We start from the raw sequence: 15,252 nt of genomic DNA on the forward strand, positions 1-15,252 counted from the left end.
TGCACCACTTTCTCACACTTTGAAAAGATCCAATCCAGAGAAAGTTTCAGAGCGAGCGTGTCAACGTAACCATAAAAACTCACTACAACTGAACTCCCACCACTGCGGCGTCCTCCTGCCTGCCCCATACCTACTGACGAGAGGAGAGGGAGAGACCCCGTGCTGTGGGCGCAAAAACGCTTAGGGGCTGCGCCTAGGCTTTATAATGGCAGGGAAAACCCTGACATTGCACCCACCTGCACTAGGGCGTCTTCACCGAGCAGTGAGCAGGAGAGAGTAGGCGTTGTTCCCAGAAATCCAGAATCTGTCACTTCCTCTACAGTCTCCCCGATGGACAGAACCAGAGTAGCGTTAACGAAAGATACGATGATGTAGGCATCAAACTCATCTGATGAAAAAAAGGAATAGACAAACAAAGACAAAGAAGCACTGATTAGAAAAATAACGCTGATGGGAGTTGTGCTGAGGCTGAATTTGATGAATAAAGTAAGCAATGAGCAGAGATGGGCCTAATTTCCACTGCATGGTTTGGCTCAACATCATCTTCAACGCAACATTGACTGTTGCTCCATGAATCCTTTCATTGCCACATAAACAGAGGAACATCTGCACTTTATCAATTGACCACGCCAGGGTTTTGCGGGCTGCCATATTTAACATCTGGGTCGAGCGTATAAAAAAAATTGCAGGTGCTATTGGCAGGAGCTTGACTATGAGTCATAACATGCCGGTAACATGCAGTGGAAATGAGCCAATAGAGACCGCAAAGACAAACTCATGGTAAAGACACTACATAAGCAGGTTGATTTTGTAGGAAATTAGCACTGGCCACTAAAAGCATAATTCACATTAATAAAGTAAAACTTGTAATACACACCTACTTTCGGTGACATTTATCTAAAAAAAACCTTTAATGTGTTTCCCACAGTCAGATGGGGTCTTGCACATCTGCTTAAAGCCTTGCACAGGTTTATATTTATGACAATGGGAAAGTTGTTCAACCAGAGGAGAATTGAGCAGCATTGTTTAAATACAAGGCGTAGTACTATGTGTGATTTCACAGTTTAAACAAAGTGAAGTTGATGTGACTAAATTGGTTTGCACTCAATACATAACATATGCTGAATTATTACATTTAACAAAAGTAACATGACCTGAAGATTCTTGTCCCGATGCATGGTTTGAACCTGAACTGCAAAATGTAAATTTGCTTTAAGAGAGGTTGGAAAAAAACAACCTCTCTTAAAGCAAATTTACATTTTGAAACAGGAAAAGCATTACCTTCCACATGTCTGCGTACTGTCCACACAGCGTTGGGGTTACCGGGCAGCTCAGACACAGCCATCTCGGATACCTGATCGAGACGGATAGGGAAGGAAGTAGAGAAAGAACAAAATACAAAAAAAAGGAAGAAAAGAGGATTTAATGTTTATAAAATATCACATTTAATGCAATAATTAAAACAGCTTATCCCTACAGTAGGGATGGAACGTTTTGCGTAAAAAATAAATAAAAACATAAATAATAATAATAATAATAATAATAATAATTAGGGATGAGCGAGTACAGCATTATCTGTATCTGTTTACCATATGAATTATCTGTATCTGTATCTGTACTCGGACTGAGCGGGGCCTAACCCGGAAGTGGGCGGGATTTAACCCGGAAGTGGGTCGGGTTGTCTTGAAATGGGCGGGGCTTTGATCGGTATGTTATTTTAAGCATGCAATTGATATGGGTTGATCAGAAATTGTTATATTTATTGCTGATTAGAAAACTATTTACATGACAGCATCAGCATTGAGCTTCAGATCAATGGTTTTGATCACAATAACAAACGAACTATATACAGAACAAGTTTTGCAACAATGAATACAACACATGCATTTGCAATTATGAAGTAAAATGTAATGAACAAGAGTTTTCATACTCAACATAACTTTCTTTTTTAACTTTTAATTGTTTTATGATCAGTGTGATTATTTTTTTTTTTTGGTTCTTTTTTTTAATTTTTTTATTTCCACACCAGGTATGTGTGTGTGTGTGTGTGTGAGAGTAAGAGAGAGACAGAGAGAGAGAGAGAGAGAGAGAGAGAGAGAGAGAGAGAGAGAGAGAGAGAGAGAGAGAGAGAAAGAGAGAGAGAGAAAGAGAGAGAGTTTGTGTGTGTGTGTGAGTGTGTAGCTTAATTTGTAAAATTATTTATACAACTACCTTTATTTTTTTTATAAAATACAGCAAGAAAGTGTCAGACACTCAGTGCGTAAAGTCAAAAAAACTGGTTAGAACCAGCTGACGGTTTAAAAAAAAACAACCTCCGATGACAGGCAGAGAGAGGGAGAGAGAGTGTGCATGTGTGTTTAGCGAATTAATTTGTAATATAATTTTATACCACTACTTCCTTTTCTTATGAAATACAGCAAGAAAGTGTCAGACACTGTGCGTGAAGTAAAAAAAAAACTCCGCCAGCTGACGGTTTAAAAAAGAACAAAAATCTCCGACAGGCAGAGACACAACGCGAGACACATTCTACCAAGCACCATGTCTGAACAAACCCCACGTTTACCAGAACTCTACTGGTTAATAAGTAAGTACTACAAACCGAAGTAAAAAACAGAGAGAGCGATCTGTTCTCTTCTCAGTGTTCAGTGTGTGAGTGAGCAGAGCGGGACACACAGCAACACAATAAATCTGTATGTGTGTAGGGGAGGGGCGCTGTGACTACTAGCATATCACAGAACGCAGAGACAGTCAGCTACCCAATGAGGATTTTTATTCAATCCGAGCACAGATATTGACTCGTATTACTCGTATAATACTCGTACTCGGCAAAAGTGCTTTATCCGTACCGGATACTCGTTTCAGCCGAGTATCCGGCTCAACTCTAATAATAATAATAATAATAATAATAATAATAAAAAGTCCGAACTGTTGGTTCGGGCACATATGGTTCAGTTTAGCATCACATATTTCAGTCAAAAATGCTTGCTTAGGGAAAAGACGTTATTGGGGGGAAAAAGCCTAGCACTGATAAGCCAGTAAAACTTCTCAGTCCCTCCGTCGCTCCGAAACGGACATAAAAATTAGGTGACTTAGTTACTTATTATATATTTAAGTACTTTAAAAACGTTAATATATTGTTAAATTTAAATAATTTTCAATTTAAAAAAATAAAAAAATATAAAAAAACTATAAAAGAGCCTCTCTTTGATGCCATTTTTTTGTTTTTCAATCATCGGTTTAGGACTCTGAATTTTTTTTTTAAAGTACCGGTTCGGCATCGGAATCGTAAAAATCCAAATGATACCCAACCCTGTCAGTCAGTCTTGGTCTGCTGTATGGGAGCATTACATTATGCATACGCATTACACATATATTTAGTGTTACACATGAAACTGATTGCAGATTGTCATTCGTGTGTGTCCATATTGACATTTGATAGTGTTTCCTTGAGTATATAAACATAATCTAACTGAAGCATTTTGAGCTCAGAACACCTAACTGGAGAAAAACCATTTTCTCTAAAAGCTCTGCTGCAGGTCTTGTAGGATCTGTACTGTACCAGAAATGTCTACCAACCAGGCATACAACCAGTAATTGTTTGGTGCCATGACTGCAAGCAGCGAGTGACGAAAGCTTAAAGTGGTTGACGGTGTGTGATATGAAAACACCAGATTCTGTTTGTGCTGAAATCAGAGTGATTGACAGAATCTTCAGCTTTTATTCAGAGAAGAGACATGAACAAACTCATCACTTTTCAGCCAGCAGTGTCTTTGCCTGCATGCATGTTATGTTGTTAAGTGCGTGTGTGTACCTCCAATCCATGTCTAAGGACCCTCAGAGTAGACCGGGGTCCTCGTCCGCAGGCAACATACAACTGTGGTGTATCTTCATTGGCCAAATCAGCAATCTGTTCAAAACATAAAGATAAATCAAATTAGGCTTTTTTTATTACAGAAATACTGCTCCCAGGTATATGGGAGGCCCAATTGTTTGGGCACAGGTGCACGCAAACACACACACTGACCTGACAGGACATGATGGGTGATAAGTTCTCCTGTTCGTCCACCAGCACAAGATTTTTGAGGGGGCGGGGCTGGAAGAAGAAGGTGTCTCCCTCTTCCAGTGGCATTGCAGAGGAGAACTCAGGCTCCTCGTCATCATCACCCAAGTGGGCGATCTGGTAAAGGTAACTAAGGGAAACAAAGTAGGTAGAACTCCATGAGGAAAAAAAGAACAGAAGAAATAAAAGCAGGCAGGAATTCTGAGCAGGGCTTTGGAGATATTTTTACACCAATTGAAGGTTTTGAAGCCCAGAAAGAAACGTACAAAATGGTTGAAAGTTGTATTCCCTCAAATAGAAATTACAAATACAAAATAACATAAGGATGGAAGAAGATTTGATGCTGACAAATGACAAAGACTTACTGGTTTCCAAATTCTGAAGACACAAACAAGAAGCCCGTCTTCAGGACACACATGGCTGTTGCCACAGGGATCGTGTCAAAGTATTTCAGCCTGATTTCTGTGACCTGTGAAACAACACACCACTTTTAAATACACAATTTCAACTATGACATTAAGTTGATAAATAATCCACAGAACATTAACCAATGCATGGCTGCTTTTCTGTTTTACATTAGAACTGGGTGCTATTACCAGTACACAGCACTGTTTCAATGTGAACTTAATAAAGAATTGTCATGTCACATAAAGACAATACCACAGAGGCAGGACCCTCCACCCAGCTTTTAGTTTTGCTCACCATTTCTTCATCCGTTTCCAGGGTAACCTTAAAGATGTCTCCCTGCTCAGTTTGGGCCAGGAAGAAGAACATGGACTTGGTCTTGTGAGTAGCTGAGCAGACAAATATCATGCCACGCTCCGGGTCATCCAGGTCATTCTGCAGGATGGGATAGATAAGGAAAGGGAGCAGTATTAACATAAACGTGCAGAGAAAAAAGTGACCCGACACAAACGCACATTAAAAAAAGTGGAGTGGGTGTAATGACTAATTGTAACGCAGCTTCCAAATAAAAAAAAAAAAAACACTTCCATTTTAAATCATAGTACTGGATTAAAACATTTATGCTCATTAAATTATAGCTTAAATCCTTATAGCCAAGAGAAGTGTCACATTTTGTTGCCATGCTCGTAGGAAGCTGGAGTTAAAGACACTCAGAATGCCAGCGTGGGAAGTGTGCGGTAAATTTGACTGTGTGAAACAAGTATAAAGCTTTGTTTTTCCATGCTGTATTTCTGTATCAAGGACTTACCCTGCGCCGTGGGATGGGACAGCGAATGTCAGGCTGGTCTCCAAAATTCTTGTAAGTGATGTAGTTTTCAGAACAGATCAGAACGCCACTCGGCCCATCTGCACCACCAGGAACTAGACAGAGAGGAGCGTTTAATGGGATGGTTTTTTTTAGAATTATGACTGCAGTGAAAGGAGTTGCTATCCAAATGCGAGATGGGTTCTTGTTTTCCAAACCAAGGTTCCCCCTTTCTACTTTATCTTGCTCTTCATTGTGTGTTTCTGCGTTGGTAAACTTGTGATCAGAGGTGTTCATCTTTCTCCATTGTTAGTCAGAGAAGAGACATGACAAACTCATCATATCAACAACACTTTGATGTGGGTAATTATGCTTTATAATCTAGAGGGCTGCATTGGGATTGGGTCCGGAGCTCTGAGGCTCCGTCCACCATCCTCCAGCTCCTTCCTCCCCCTCTCACAGCAGCAAGCACCTGCCTTCTTTTTCTGCATCTTTTCCCTATTAGCCTAAAATTACGCGTTTTCTCATGCAGGACGGGAGAAGACACAAAAATCAATGCATCTCTATTATTGTGCGGGCATAAATTCTCAGAGTTTTGCGGGTGTGGGCGGGAGTGGACATACACATTGCGGGAGCGGGCGGTAATGGTCAGAAATTCGGTGGGATGAAGAAAACAGTCCGGCGCAGGGCTCTATTATAATCTAACAAACCATTCTGTGTTACCTTACCATGTATATAGGTTCTTCTGAAAACTAATTCAATCCTTAAAACATAGCTTATTTTAAATTTAATTTTCACTGTTCATTACATTACATGTCATTTAGCTGACGCATTTATCCAAAGCGACTTACAATTGCTATATATGTCAGAGCACGCCTCCGGAGCAACTATGGGTTAAGTGTCTTGCTCAGGGACACATTGGTTGATGTATCGTAGTGGGAATCGAACCCAGGTCTCCCACACCAAAGGCATGTCTCATATCCACTGCGCCATCACCACCCAAATACACTGTCAAAATACAATTAGTATCTTGACATACCAGCCTCTGCTCTGCTCCACTTTTGACAGTCTCCAACCAATGAGTGAAAGCTGTGTACTTGCCAGTTTTCGTTCCCGACAACTACCGGAGCAACTAATAACTGATGCATGCAACTATTGTCCCACCCTTGGAGTGTGCGACCACATGTGCCCAACTGCTTACCAGTGATGAGGAAATTCCCATGCTCTTCCAAAGCCTCGCTGTACTTGCGGACCACGTGATTCAAGCCGAGGTCCAGCTCGTAAAAGGTGAGCGTCTGTTGCGTGTTGGCGGCAGCTTCTCCTGTCGGGTCATTGTCGGCTTCCTGGAAAGAGCCAAGTGTCAACAAATAGGATCAGAGGTTTTCAAAACGAGTCTCATGTTAGGTACAGCATAACCTAAGGCCGGCTGCACACTGGCTGTGTGGCATGAGTGTGTCAGCTGCGTGGCGTGTCCGTGTTTATTTCGGCTCCCATGTTAACAGGTTAGAGCTTGCACACTGCCTGCGTGACACGCTTGTCTCAGGCGGGGCTCAAGCCGCGCCAAAAACGGGTGTATGCTATAAATAGAACCGACGCCTATTTTTCACGTGACACACAAGCGTGTTGGAAGCGTTTCCAGGAAAAATAGAAGAGGAAAAGTTGTTTATGTCATTTTGACATAAATTTATATTAATAAATGACATTTTGATGTTTGAAAGTCTCTAGGTTTTGAGATAAATGCAGATATACTTATCGATTTTCAAATACTGTACCTGTCAATACAGAACAAAATATTCTGTAGCCTATTTGCCGTCAATACTGCCAACGTTGTCTTTGCTGTAATCAAATCAGTATATATTTATGTTTAACATGAAATATACTACTGCTTGAGTGCAGTAATCAATGGGAAACATACATATGCGCAGACAAGGCTAGCAGCAGACACGTTTCTGGTGTGTAAAGACATAGAAAATGCCACGCAGCCGCAGGCAACAGAAACACCACGCTCAGACCACGCAGCCAGCTCCCATCTTGCCTAAGACACGATGGGAGTGGTGGCAACTTTAAACTAATTAAACAATAACAAAAAAGGTAAAAAAATAAAAAAAATGCTTACAGCATCAGGTTTGACAACATTTGTTACCTATGCTGCTTGAAAATGTTACTTATGTGCTGAGATCAGAGAGGTTAAATCTTTCTCCAGTGATAGTCAGAGAAGAGACATGACAAACTCATCACATCTCCGACACAAGCCCCTGTGCATCGTCTTAAAGGCATAACCCTTACCTCATAGTCCATCTCGAGGCAGGCAAACATGGGATTTTCAAAGCCGACATCGACTCCCACTACATGGTAGACCAACGTGTTTGCTTTATGGGCTTCCAGTGGAGAGGAGATGGTCAATCTTGCAGCTGCATCTCTGTTCAGAATATAAACCAGCTTCTGTTTCTCAATGGCTCCTAAACCGGGACAAAATGCATTCAAAATACTTAATTTCATCTCACTTGTGGTAATGTCATTTTAATATACATGGCTGTCCTTTAAGTATAAAACATTTAAAGGATACAATATACATAATATATTAATAATAGACTTTTTTTAAGATTGCATCATCATTCTTAGGAATTCTGGAAAGGCCTGATGCAGTCTGCAATAAATCCTACCTTCATATTTTTAAAATTTACAGCAAAACAACTACTCAAACTGTACCTGCACTAATATCCAAATTCACTTTAGCAACATTAGCACATCAAAGTGGGTTGCAATACACATTAGTCTTCAACCCTTTCTTAAGGTCCACATGCCTCTACTTACAATTCCTGTTTCTGTAAAAGAAAAACAGAGACCCAGCCCAATACAAAATATTTGTAATGAATAATTAAAAGTACTTAATGTTAAGCACATCTTAGCGCAATTACATACATTTTGTGCATTCAGAGTGTACTAAACTGCACTACATACAATAAACTGTTTCTAACGTATGTAAGAAAAAGGCGTTGGACAAAAGATCAGAGTAAGGGCGCCCGGGTGGCTCGGTTGGTGGAGCGGGTGCCCATATATAGAGGTTTACTCCTCGACGCAGCGGGCCCAGGTTCGACTCCGACCTGCGGCCCTTTGCAGCATGTCATTCCCCATCTATCTCCCCTTTCATTTCTTCAGCTGTCCTGTCAATAAAGCCACCCCTCCCAAAAAAAAGGATCAGAGTAAAATGGCGAAACATTTTATGGTGTTCTGGAGGTGTACGAATGGGACGTCATCAGTTTTTCGGGGCAGCTGGATTCATACAACCATTTCAACTCTTTGACATTACCTATCATAACAGCTCTGCCTTTTGGGTCGACAGCAAGGAACTGTCCGGGGACGATTCGCCGGCAGCCGCTCTTTCCAAACGTTTCCTGATGGATCTTCTCAAACATGTTTTTGGATGGATGATATTCCAGGATGACAATACGGCCACTGTCACTTCCAACAACAATGTAGTCTACACAAACATACAAGGACATAGGAAAATTGTGGTTAAACACCAGCTCTCAGGGAAACCTTTCCCCCAGGAATGTGAAACCAGTAGCTAACTCTGCACGCACTCTTTCATTATTTTATGAAAGTCAATCATCTGAGGGGAACGTACATTTAGAAAGGTGTCTTTAACTATATCATCCATGTTTGTAGTGCATGCACCCTTGGCTACGTACCTTTGGTTCCTCCAGTGAGTCTGAATGCCATCAGGGACCTAACGATGCCAAACACCTCCACTGTAAGCAGAGTGTGCACCTTTCCTGTGTTGGCATCTGGCCGCAATAATTCCAAGATCTTTCCCCTGGAAACGACAATCTCCTGCATCTTGGTTCCTAACAAGACACAAACATCTCTTTTTAACATTGATCACATGTCAGCTATCAACTGAAAAGAAACATTGTATATTTATTGATTTTTTTCTCAGATAGGTGTATTATGGTTCAACGCCAGCAATTGAATGCCTTATATTTAACAGGATTTTTAACATAAAATCTGCCCCCCTTTCACAGAAATAAAAGTGCAGTCAGAATGTATTTCTTAGTTAAGAACTGTTATATTATTACATTTAAAAATAAATTTTTCAGCAAACTAAAGTGAGTATATAATTTTCTGCAGTTGTGCGTTTTACAAATCGAACTTTATATCATAACTTTAATCATTTTAATCATTGGTTTTTGGCGTTATATTCATAGGTTTTGCATTCTCTCCCCTGATTTAGGTCAGAGAAAAGCCATAATGAACATGATAAAAACTTACAATCACACATGCATCTGATAAATAGACCCAACATACAAACACAAATGGAACACAAAAGCGTGCATTTGGATGGGCATAGAGAATAGGTACAGAATGCTGGCCAGGCCAATTACTAGGGATGGGGGGAATAATTGAGTATTAGATGCATCGTGATTCTGTCTTTAAGGTTATAGCTCGATGCAGAAAGTCAATGATTGGAAATTTAACGACGGCATCACCTGAATGTGTGAATTAACAGAACGAGACAAAAACAGATAGGAAGGCGAATCGTTCTCCCCACAGCGCTCAGGCAGCCTCCTGCTGCAGATTGTGCAAAAGTGTTAATCGCTGTGCATATATGCAACTGCCCCGTACGTCATAGAGAATACAGGAGTGAAACGCGTGGTCAAGTGCTTGAGCCGCGCTACGATTTGCCTTCATATGCACATAACTGGTTTTCATTCCCAACTCGTCACATAAGGACGCTTGGTCAGGACCCTTTAGCGTCATGGCCTGGTGTATTTTAATCAGTCTGATGTGTCTGTCCTGTATTAACAAGCGCACGCTGCAGATCAGAAATTATCAACGGGTCAGTCTTATGATAGAGCTTTACAGATTTATTTTTTATTATTGACAATATGCCAGTATTTGAGTGCCCTAACTCTTACAGCAAGAATGATGGCCAATGAGCCATCATTGAATGTTTAATTTTTCTGTAAATGTGAGTAGATATAATTTTTGCATTTACAGTCCTAATGCAAGTTGTGTCAAACTAAACGATAATGGAAGTAAATTAATCTGTTTATTTTAATTAGGGATCATTACACATTTCACTATGTTTCCAAAGTAGCAAGTAATCACACAGCCAAAAAAAATGAATCATGTATAGAAAAACTAAGTGATGCATCGATAACCATATCATCAGATTCCAACCCTTACCAATTACCCTAACAGACAAGGAGGACGGACAATGCAATGAACTAAGAACCATCTTATAAAATGCAAAAAGACTGATGAAAAGACAGGTGTACGTTACACAGATTACAATACATTTATTTAGCACAATTCTATTTCAAGCAACTTTTTCAACATGTAGGCTACACGCAGCTTCTGCAATTTCAGGCTAGGTGTTTTGCTCAAGGACACTTTGCCATGTGGAAAGGAGATGCCAGGTATTGTAACACCAGGCACCAGCCTCCCAATTAATGGACATCCGTTTCTTACACCTGAGTTACCCCACAATTAGGGTTGCACAATGTTTAGGGAAATATCTAATTGCGATTATTTTGACTGATATTGCAATATGATTCACGATATTGGAGGGAATGATCATTTGTGTATCATTATTCTCATTTTCATTGAAAAATATATATTAATAAAAATGATTGAAGTGTGATTTTTTTGCGAGGATCTGTACCAAACAAAGATTTTTTTTTTTCGTCTTTAGGATACGATTTGTAGGCCGGGACATCTCTGCAGCACCACAATACTTTATGGTTTGACACATATTTTGCCTTTAACAATTTGGATATTGCACTAGTTCATATTGCAATTTCGATAAAATTGCGATTAATTGTTCAGCCCTACCCACAATGCACTCTGACCATCCAATTCCAAAGCAGTGGTCTTACCCCCTACTCTAGCTTTAAACACATTTGACAAAAGAGGTAGAAAATAGCCAGACAGACTAATGATAAACCCAATTAAACAAGAAAAGAAGACACAGGCAGCGATCTTACCTGAGAAGTTTCCATGGATGGCATGACTGATGCCCGTGGCACGCTGTAGGGTGATGTTGTAAAGAAACATGGCTCCCTTTCTGTGGCTTCCCCACAAAGTTCTTCAGGGGCTATGAACGGAGCACTTGGCCCAGCTCAAAACTGTAGAGAAATAAAGAAAGATGTATGAACAGTAATATCTCTGTTAGTAATATGAACAATTTATTCCCCATGACCAGTCTTTTAAATGTTTCCGTGCCCAACGGTGTGTTATAATAATAAGAGGGATATTCAAACTGAACCGAGCTGTACCGTTAAGGAAGTAGCACTGTGGTAAAATTAGTTAACGTTACCTTGCAAAAACGAATAAACTCCTCGCAACATAGCCATTAAGAGTTAGGGTTAACATGCTGGCTGGACACACAAACGTAACTTGTGGTGTAGTTTACGTGACAATAACCGACGAACATTGCTAACGTTAGCTTAGCAGTTAGAAGACGAACTTTACGCGTAGCAAGTCCAAATAACCAATAATGACGTGTGTTGCAAACTTAGCTCCTTTGTTGCAAAGCCATGGTCGCACAACGTTACTTATCCTTAGCCTTGACAATTCAAGTTGGTCAAAAGTGAGCACAGTTAGCCTATACAGCTCACTTAGTAACTTGTATTCTGCGGACTGAGAGCCCATTCATAGAAAGCGCCACTTTTGCCGGACGCTATCCCATTTTTCCGTGCTCTATTACTTAAGCCCGTGCACAGTTTACATGCATACAACGTTCATTTGATTACGAAGAAGATGTAGATTTGTACAATAAAATATTTACCGGCGTGTTAGATAAGATGATTCTGATTTCAGATGGATAAAGTTTCATTTACACAAACAATCTCCATGGAACTCCGTGAAGCCAACGATCAGACGCCGTTGGTAGGTCCTTCGTCAGCCAATACGCCGTCATGTGAGGTGACCGACACAGTGCCTGACAGAAATCTGACACATACTGTAGTAGCGCCCAATCTCCAGCAGATGTCGACAAAGACCTAAATAACGGTTATACATACATGCTCTTTCTCTCTTTCTCTTTCTCTTTCTCTCTCTCTCTCTCTCTCTCTCTCAGTGTATGCAATGCAGTTTATTGTACGCACAGACGCGTACACACATGCGCGCACACACACACACACACACACACACACACACACACACACACACACACACACACACACACACACACACACACCATTATAGTAGTGCAAAGTAAAGTGTAATCACTTTTTTACTGCATGGCTGGCCTTACTTATGTTTGGATTGGATGCAGTACTCTAGACTGCAGTCTTTTTGACATTACTTAATATCAGCTCTGATGGATTATCAGTTCCATGGGCCATTTAATGTGCTCAGGTGAACCAGAAAAGGAAAACTGAGCAGAAGTATTTTGGCAACCTGGTTTCTTTTTCTTTTTCGTGTTGTGAGTGAACATGTCTATGTGTCCCATTTTAAGAGTTTTGTTTTTGTTTTTCAACCCAATTTAACAGTCCCTGATAATGCAGTAACCTACAGTAGCCTACTTGTAAAAACTACACATTCCCAAATGTTTTGCATGCATCAGGACTGCAGAGAGGGGGGGGGGGACATCATTACCACAACATAGCCCAGAGATGGGTGAACTCTTTCCAGAAAATACAATGAGGATGAAGAGAGTCCAAGTGGGTTTGTTTGATTGGTGTGGATCAGAGAGGCAGCGGTTAGTTTCTCAGCCAAGTCAGTGCAACCCATAATTAGAGTTTCCAGCCTGTTTGTGCAGCCGTGGAGTCAGAACTGTCAGAAAGACAGCAAATTTGCTCTCAGAATGAGAGATGGGACAGATCATTATGTGACCAAATAGACTGGACTTTTGAAGTACAGTAGTGCTATGAATTGATGTGTTGCTGCAATTAAAAAAAAGTAAAGTAAAAATGATATTAAAGGTAAATAAAAGAAGAAGTAGGCCTAGTATACTATTGGATCACAGGTATCTTTGGAAAGCAGCAGGACATAACATATTAACACACAATCTCTCTCACACACAGACACGCATGCACGCACACCCACACACACACACACACACGCACGCACACACACACACACACACACACACACACACACACACACACACAGCTTCATAATATAACTGGCAAAAGTAAGGTGCGCTTTTTTCAACCCAAAAATTATCATCGTTTGTTTAAAGATTTACACAAACTCTCTCTCACACACAGACACGCATGCACACACACACACACACACACACACACACACACACACACACACACACACACACACACACACACACACACACACACACACATACACATACACACACAGCTCCATAATATAACTGGCAAAAGTAAGATGCGCATTTTTTCACCCCTAAAATTATCGTTTGTTTACAGATTTACACAAACTCTCTCTCACACAGACATGCATGCATGCATGCACACACACACACACACACACACACACACACACACACACACACACACACACACACACACACACACACACACACACAGGCCTATATGCTTGAGGGGTATGCATTGTATTAATTTAGTCAATATATTGTTTTTTTTATTAATATCATTTGGTTTATACAGCAACATTTAATAGAACAAAACAAAATATTAAATATGTTCTGCATATAGGCCTATCTAACGTTATATAAGCCTTTTGCCTATGGTTTTAAAGTATGTTATTTTCCTTAATAACATGATTTTATAGGTTTAAAACACACCCAATATTTTAATTGTGAAAAGATAACAGGAAGTTGTAGATGTAGCGGTTCCCACCCGTTCCCACCGGGGTTTACGAGGACCGTCCCCGTCCCTCCACCGACGCCGCCTCTTGCTCCTTCTGCCCATGCTCCATGCCTCATCGCTGAGGGCCGTCCGGGGAGAACAGTCCACGGTCTTCTTCTTGTATTGGACACTTCCCAGTCATCACTCATTACTATTCAGCGAGCGGGTTAGCAGGTTTTAGCCGTTTCAGCATCTGGTACGTTAACGTTCACCGTTGCCTTTGCGTAGCTAGGTTGAAACCGCTAGCGTATTTTGCTTTTCTTTTCGTTATCCGAGGTCCATTTAAATTACGTTGCTCGTTTGGCATTTCCACCAAAGAGAGGGGGGGGGAAACACATTTAGGTTCAGACAACGCGACTGCATGCCACGAACGACGAGAACCGCTAGATGTCTGAGATAAGCAGCAGCAGCAGCAGCAGCGGCGGCGGCGAGCCATGCTGAAAAGGACCGGTGGTTGAAAATAACGCAGATTTGGGATTTCACCCAGAAATACAACTGGCACAGCAAGGTGAGCCTTTTAAGAACAAAATTCTTATACAGCCACATTGTCTCTACATAGGGTATGTTGGGGGCAAACAAACCGCTCGGTTAAAGTGCTTTGGGGGTAACGTTAATGATGGAGAAGCAGGCATCGTTCTCCTCCTCCAGTGTGTGCTGCTGGTGTCGGAGGCCATCGGCTCTGTACATCTCCCTCTGCCCGGCCGGTGATGCATTGTAGTCGCTGACCTGCCTGACACAATGCTGAAAATAATTGTTTCCGTCCCATGGGCACCAGTTGAGTAACACAAAGTATGGGCACTTAGACAAACGGCGGACACTTGTTTTACCCAATTCTTATTTGAGTTGCAAATTTGTTTGAGTTGCAAGTTACAGTAAAGATGTCTGACATCTACTTTGATGTCAGATCGTATTCAGGGAGTATTCTGTCGGCCTAGCCTATATATAACCAAACTCTTAGAGAATAATTTTCCAAGAAAAGTTTTTTTTAACGTTTTATTCATTTATTTGCAAATTAAGTCCCAAAACAAAATACATACAGCACAGTTCGTCATTGGTTACTGAAGCGTTTTCCCCTTTTAGAGGCATTATCTTCTTTTTGTGCAATATAGTTGTAGTCAAAACACAGCAGAGGGCTCAGCTGAGACTTTATCGTTTTGACATTTTGGTTAAATGCAGTGACTTGGTTG

At 40.9% G+C, this 15,252-nt stretch overlaps 1 protein-coding gene across 1 annotated transcript in view; it reads right to left on the reverse strand.

Moving 5' to 3' along the window:
- sf3b3 (splicing factor 3b, subunit 3) overlaps positions 1-12,195 on the reverse strand; it is a 31,252-nt gene extending 19,057 nt beyond the window's left edge. Inside the window, exons 1-13 of the mRNA XM_039808894.1 lie at positions 12,064-12,195; positions 11,261-11,401; positions 8,963-9,118; positions 8,581-8,751; positions 7,557-7,729; positions 6,472-6,613; positions 5,274-5,386; positions 4,763-4,900; positions 4,426-4,529; positions 4,025-4,190; positions 3,812-3,907; positions 1,282-1,354; positions 237-388 (exon numbers count right to left, since the gene is read on the reverse strand). Coding sequence (XP_039664828.1) covers positions 237-388; positions 1,282-1,354; positions 3,812-3,907; positions 4,025-4,190; positions 4,426-4,529; positions 4,763-4,900; positions 5,274-5,386; positions 6,472-6,613; positions 7,557-7,729; positions 8,581-8,751; positions 8,963-9,118; positions 11,261-11,330 — 1,554 coding nt within the window. The 5' untranslated portion in view covers positions 11,331-11,401; positions 12,064-12,195. The remainder of the gene's footprint in view (positions 1-236; positions 389-1,281; positions 1,355-3,811; positions 3,908-4,024; positions 4,191-4,425; positions 4,530-4,762; positions 4,901-5,273; positions 5,387-6,471; positions 6,614-7,556; positions 7,730-8,580; positions 8,752-8,962; positions 9,119-11,260; positions 11,402-12,063) is intronic.
- Between the last annotated feature and the right edge of the window lie 3,057 nt (positions 12,196-15,252).

This window comes from Perca fluviatilis, chromosome 8, assembly GCF_010015445.1.
Source record: "Perca fluviatilis chromosome 8, GENO_Pfluv_1.0, whole genome shotgun sequence".
Lineage (NCBI taxonomy): Eukaryota > Metazoa > Chordata > Actinopteri > Perciformes > Percidae > Perca > Perca fluviatilis.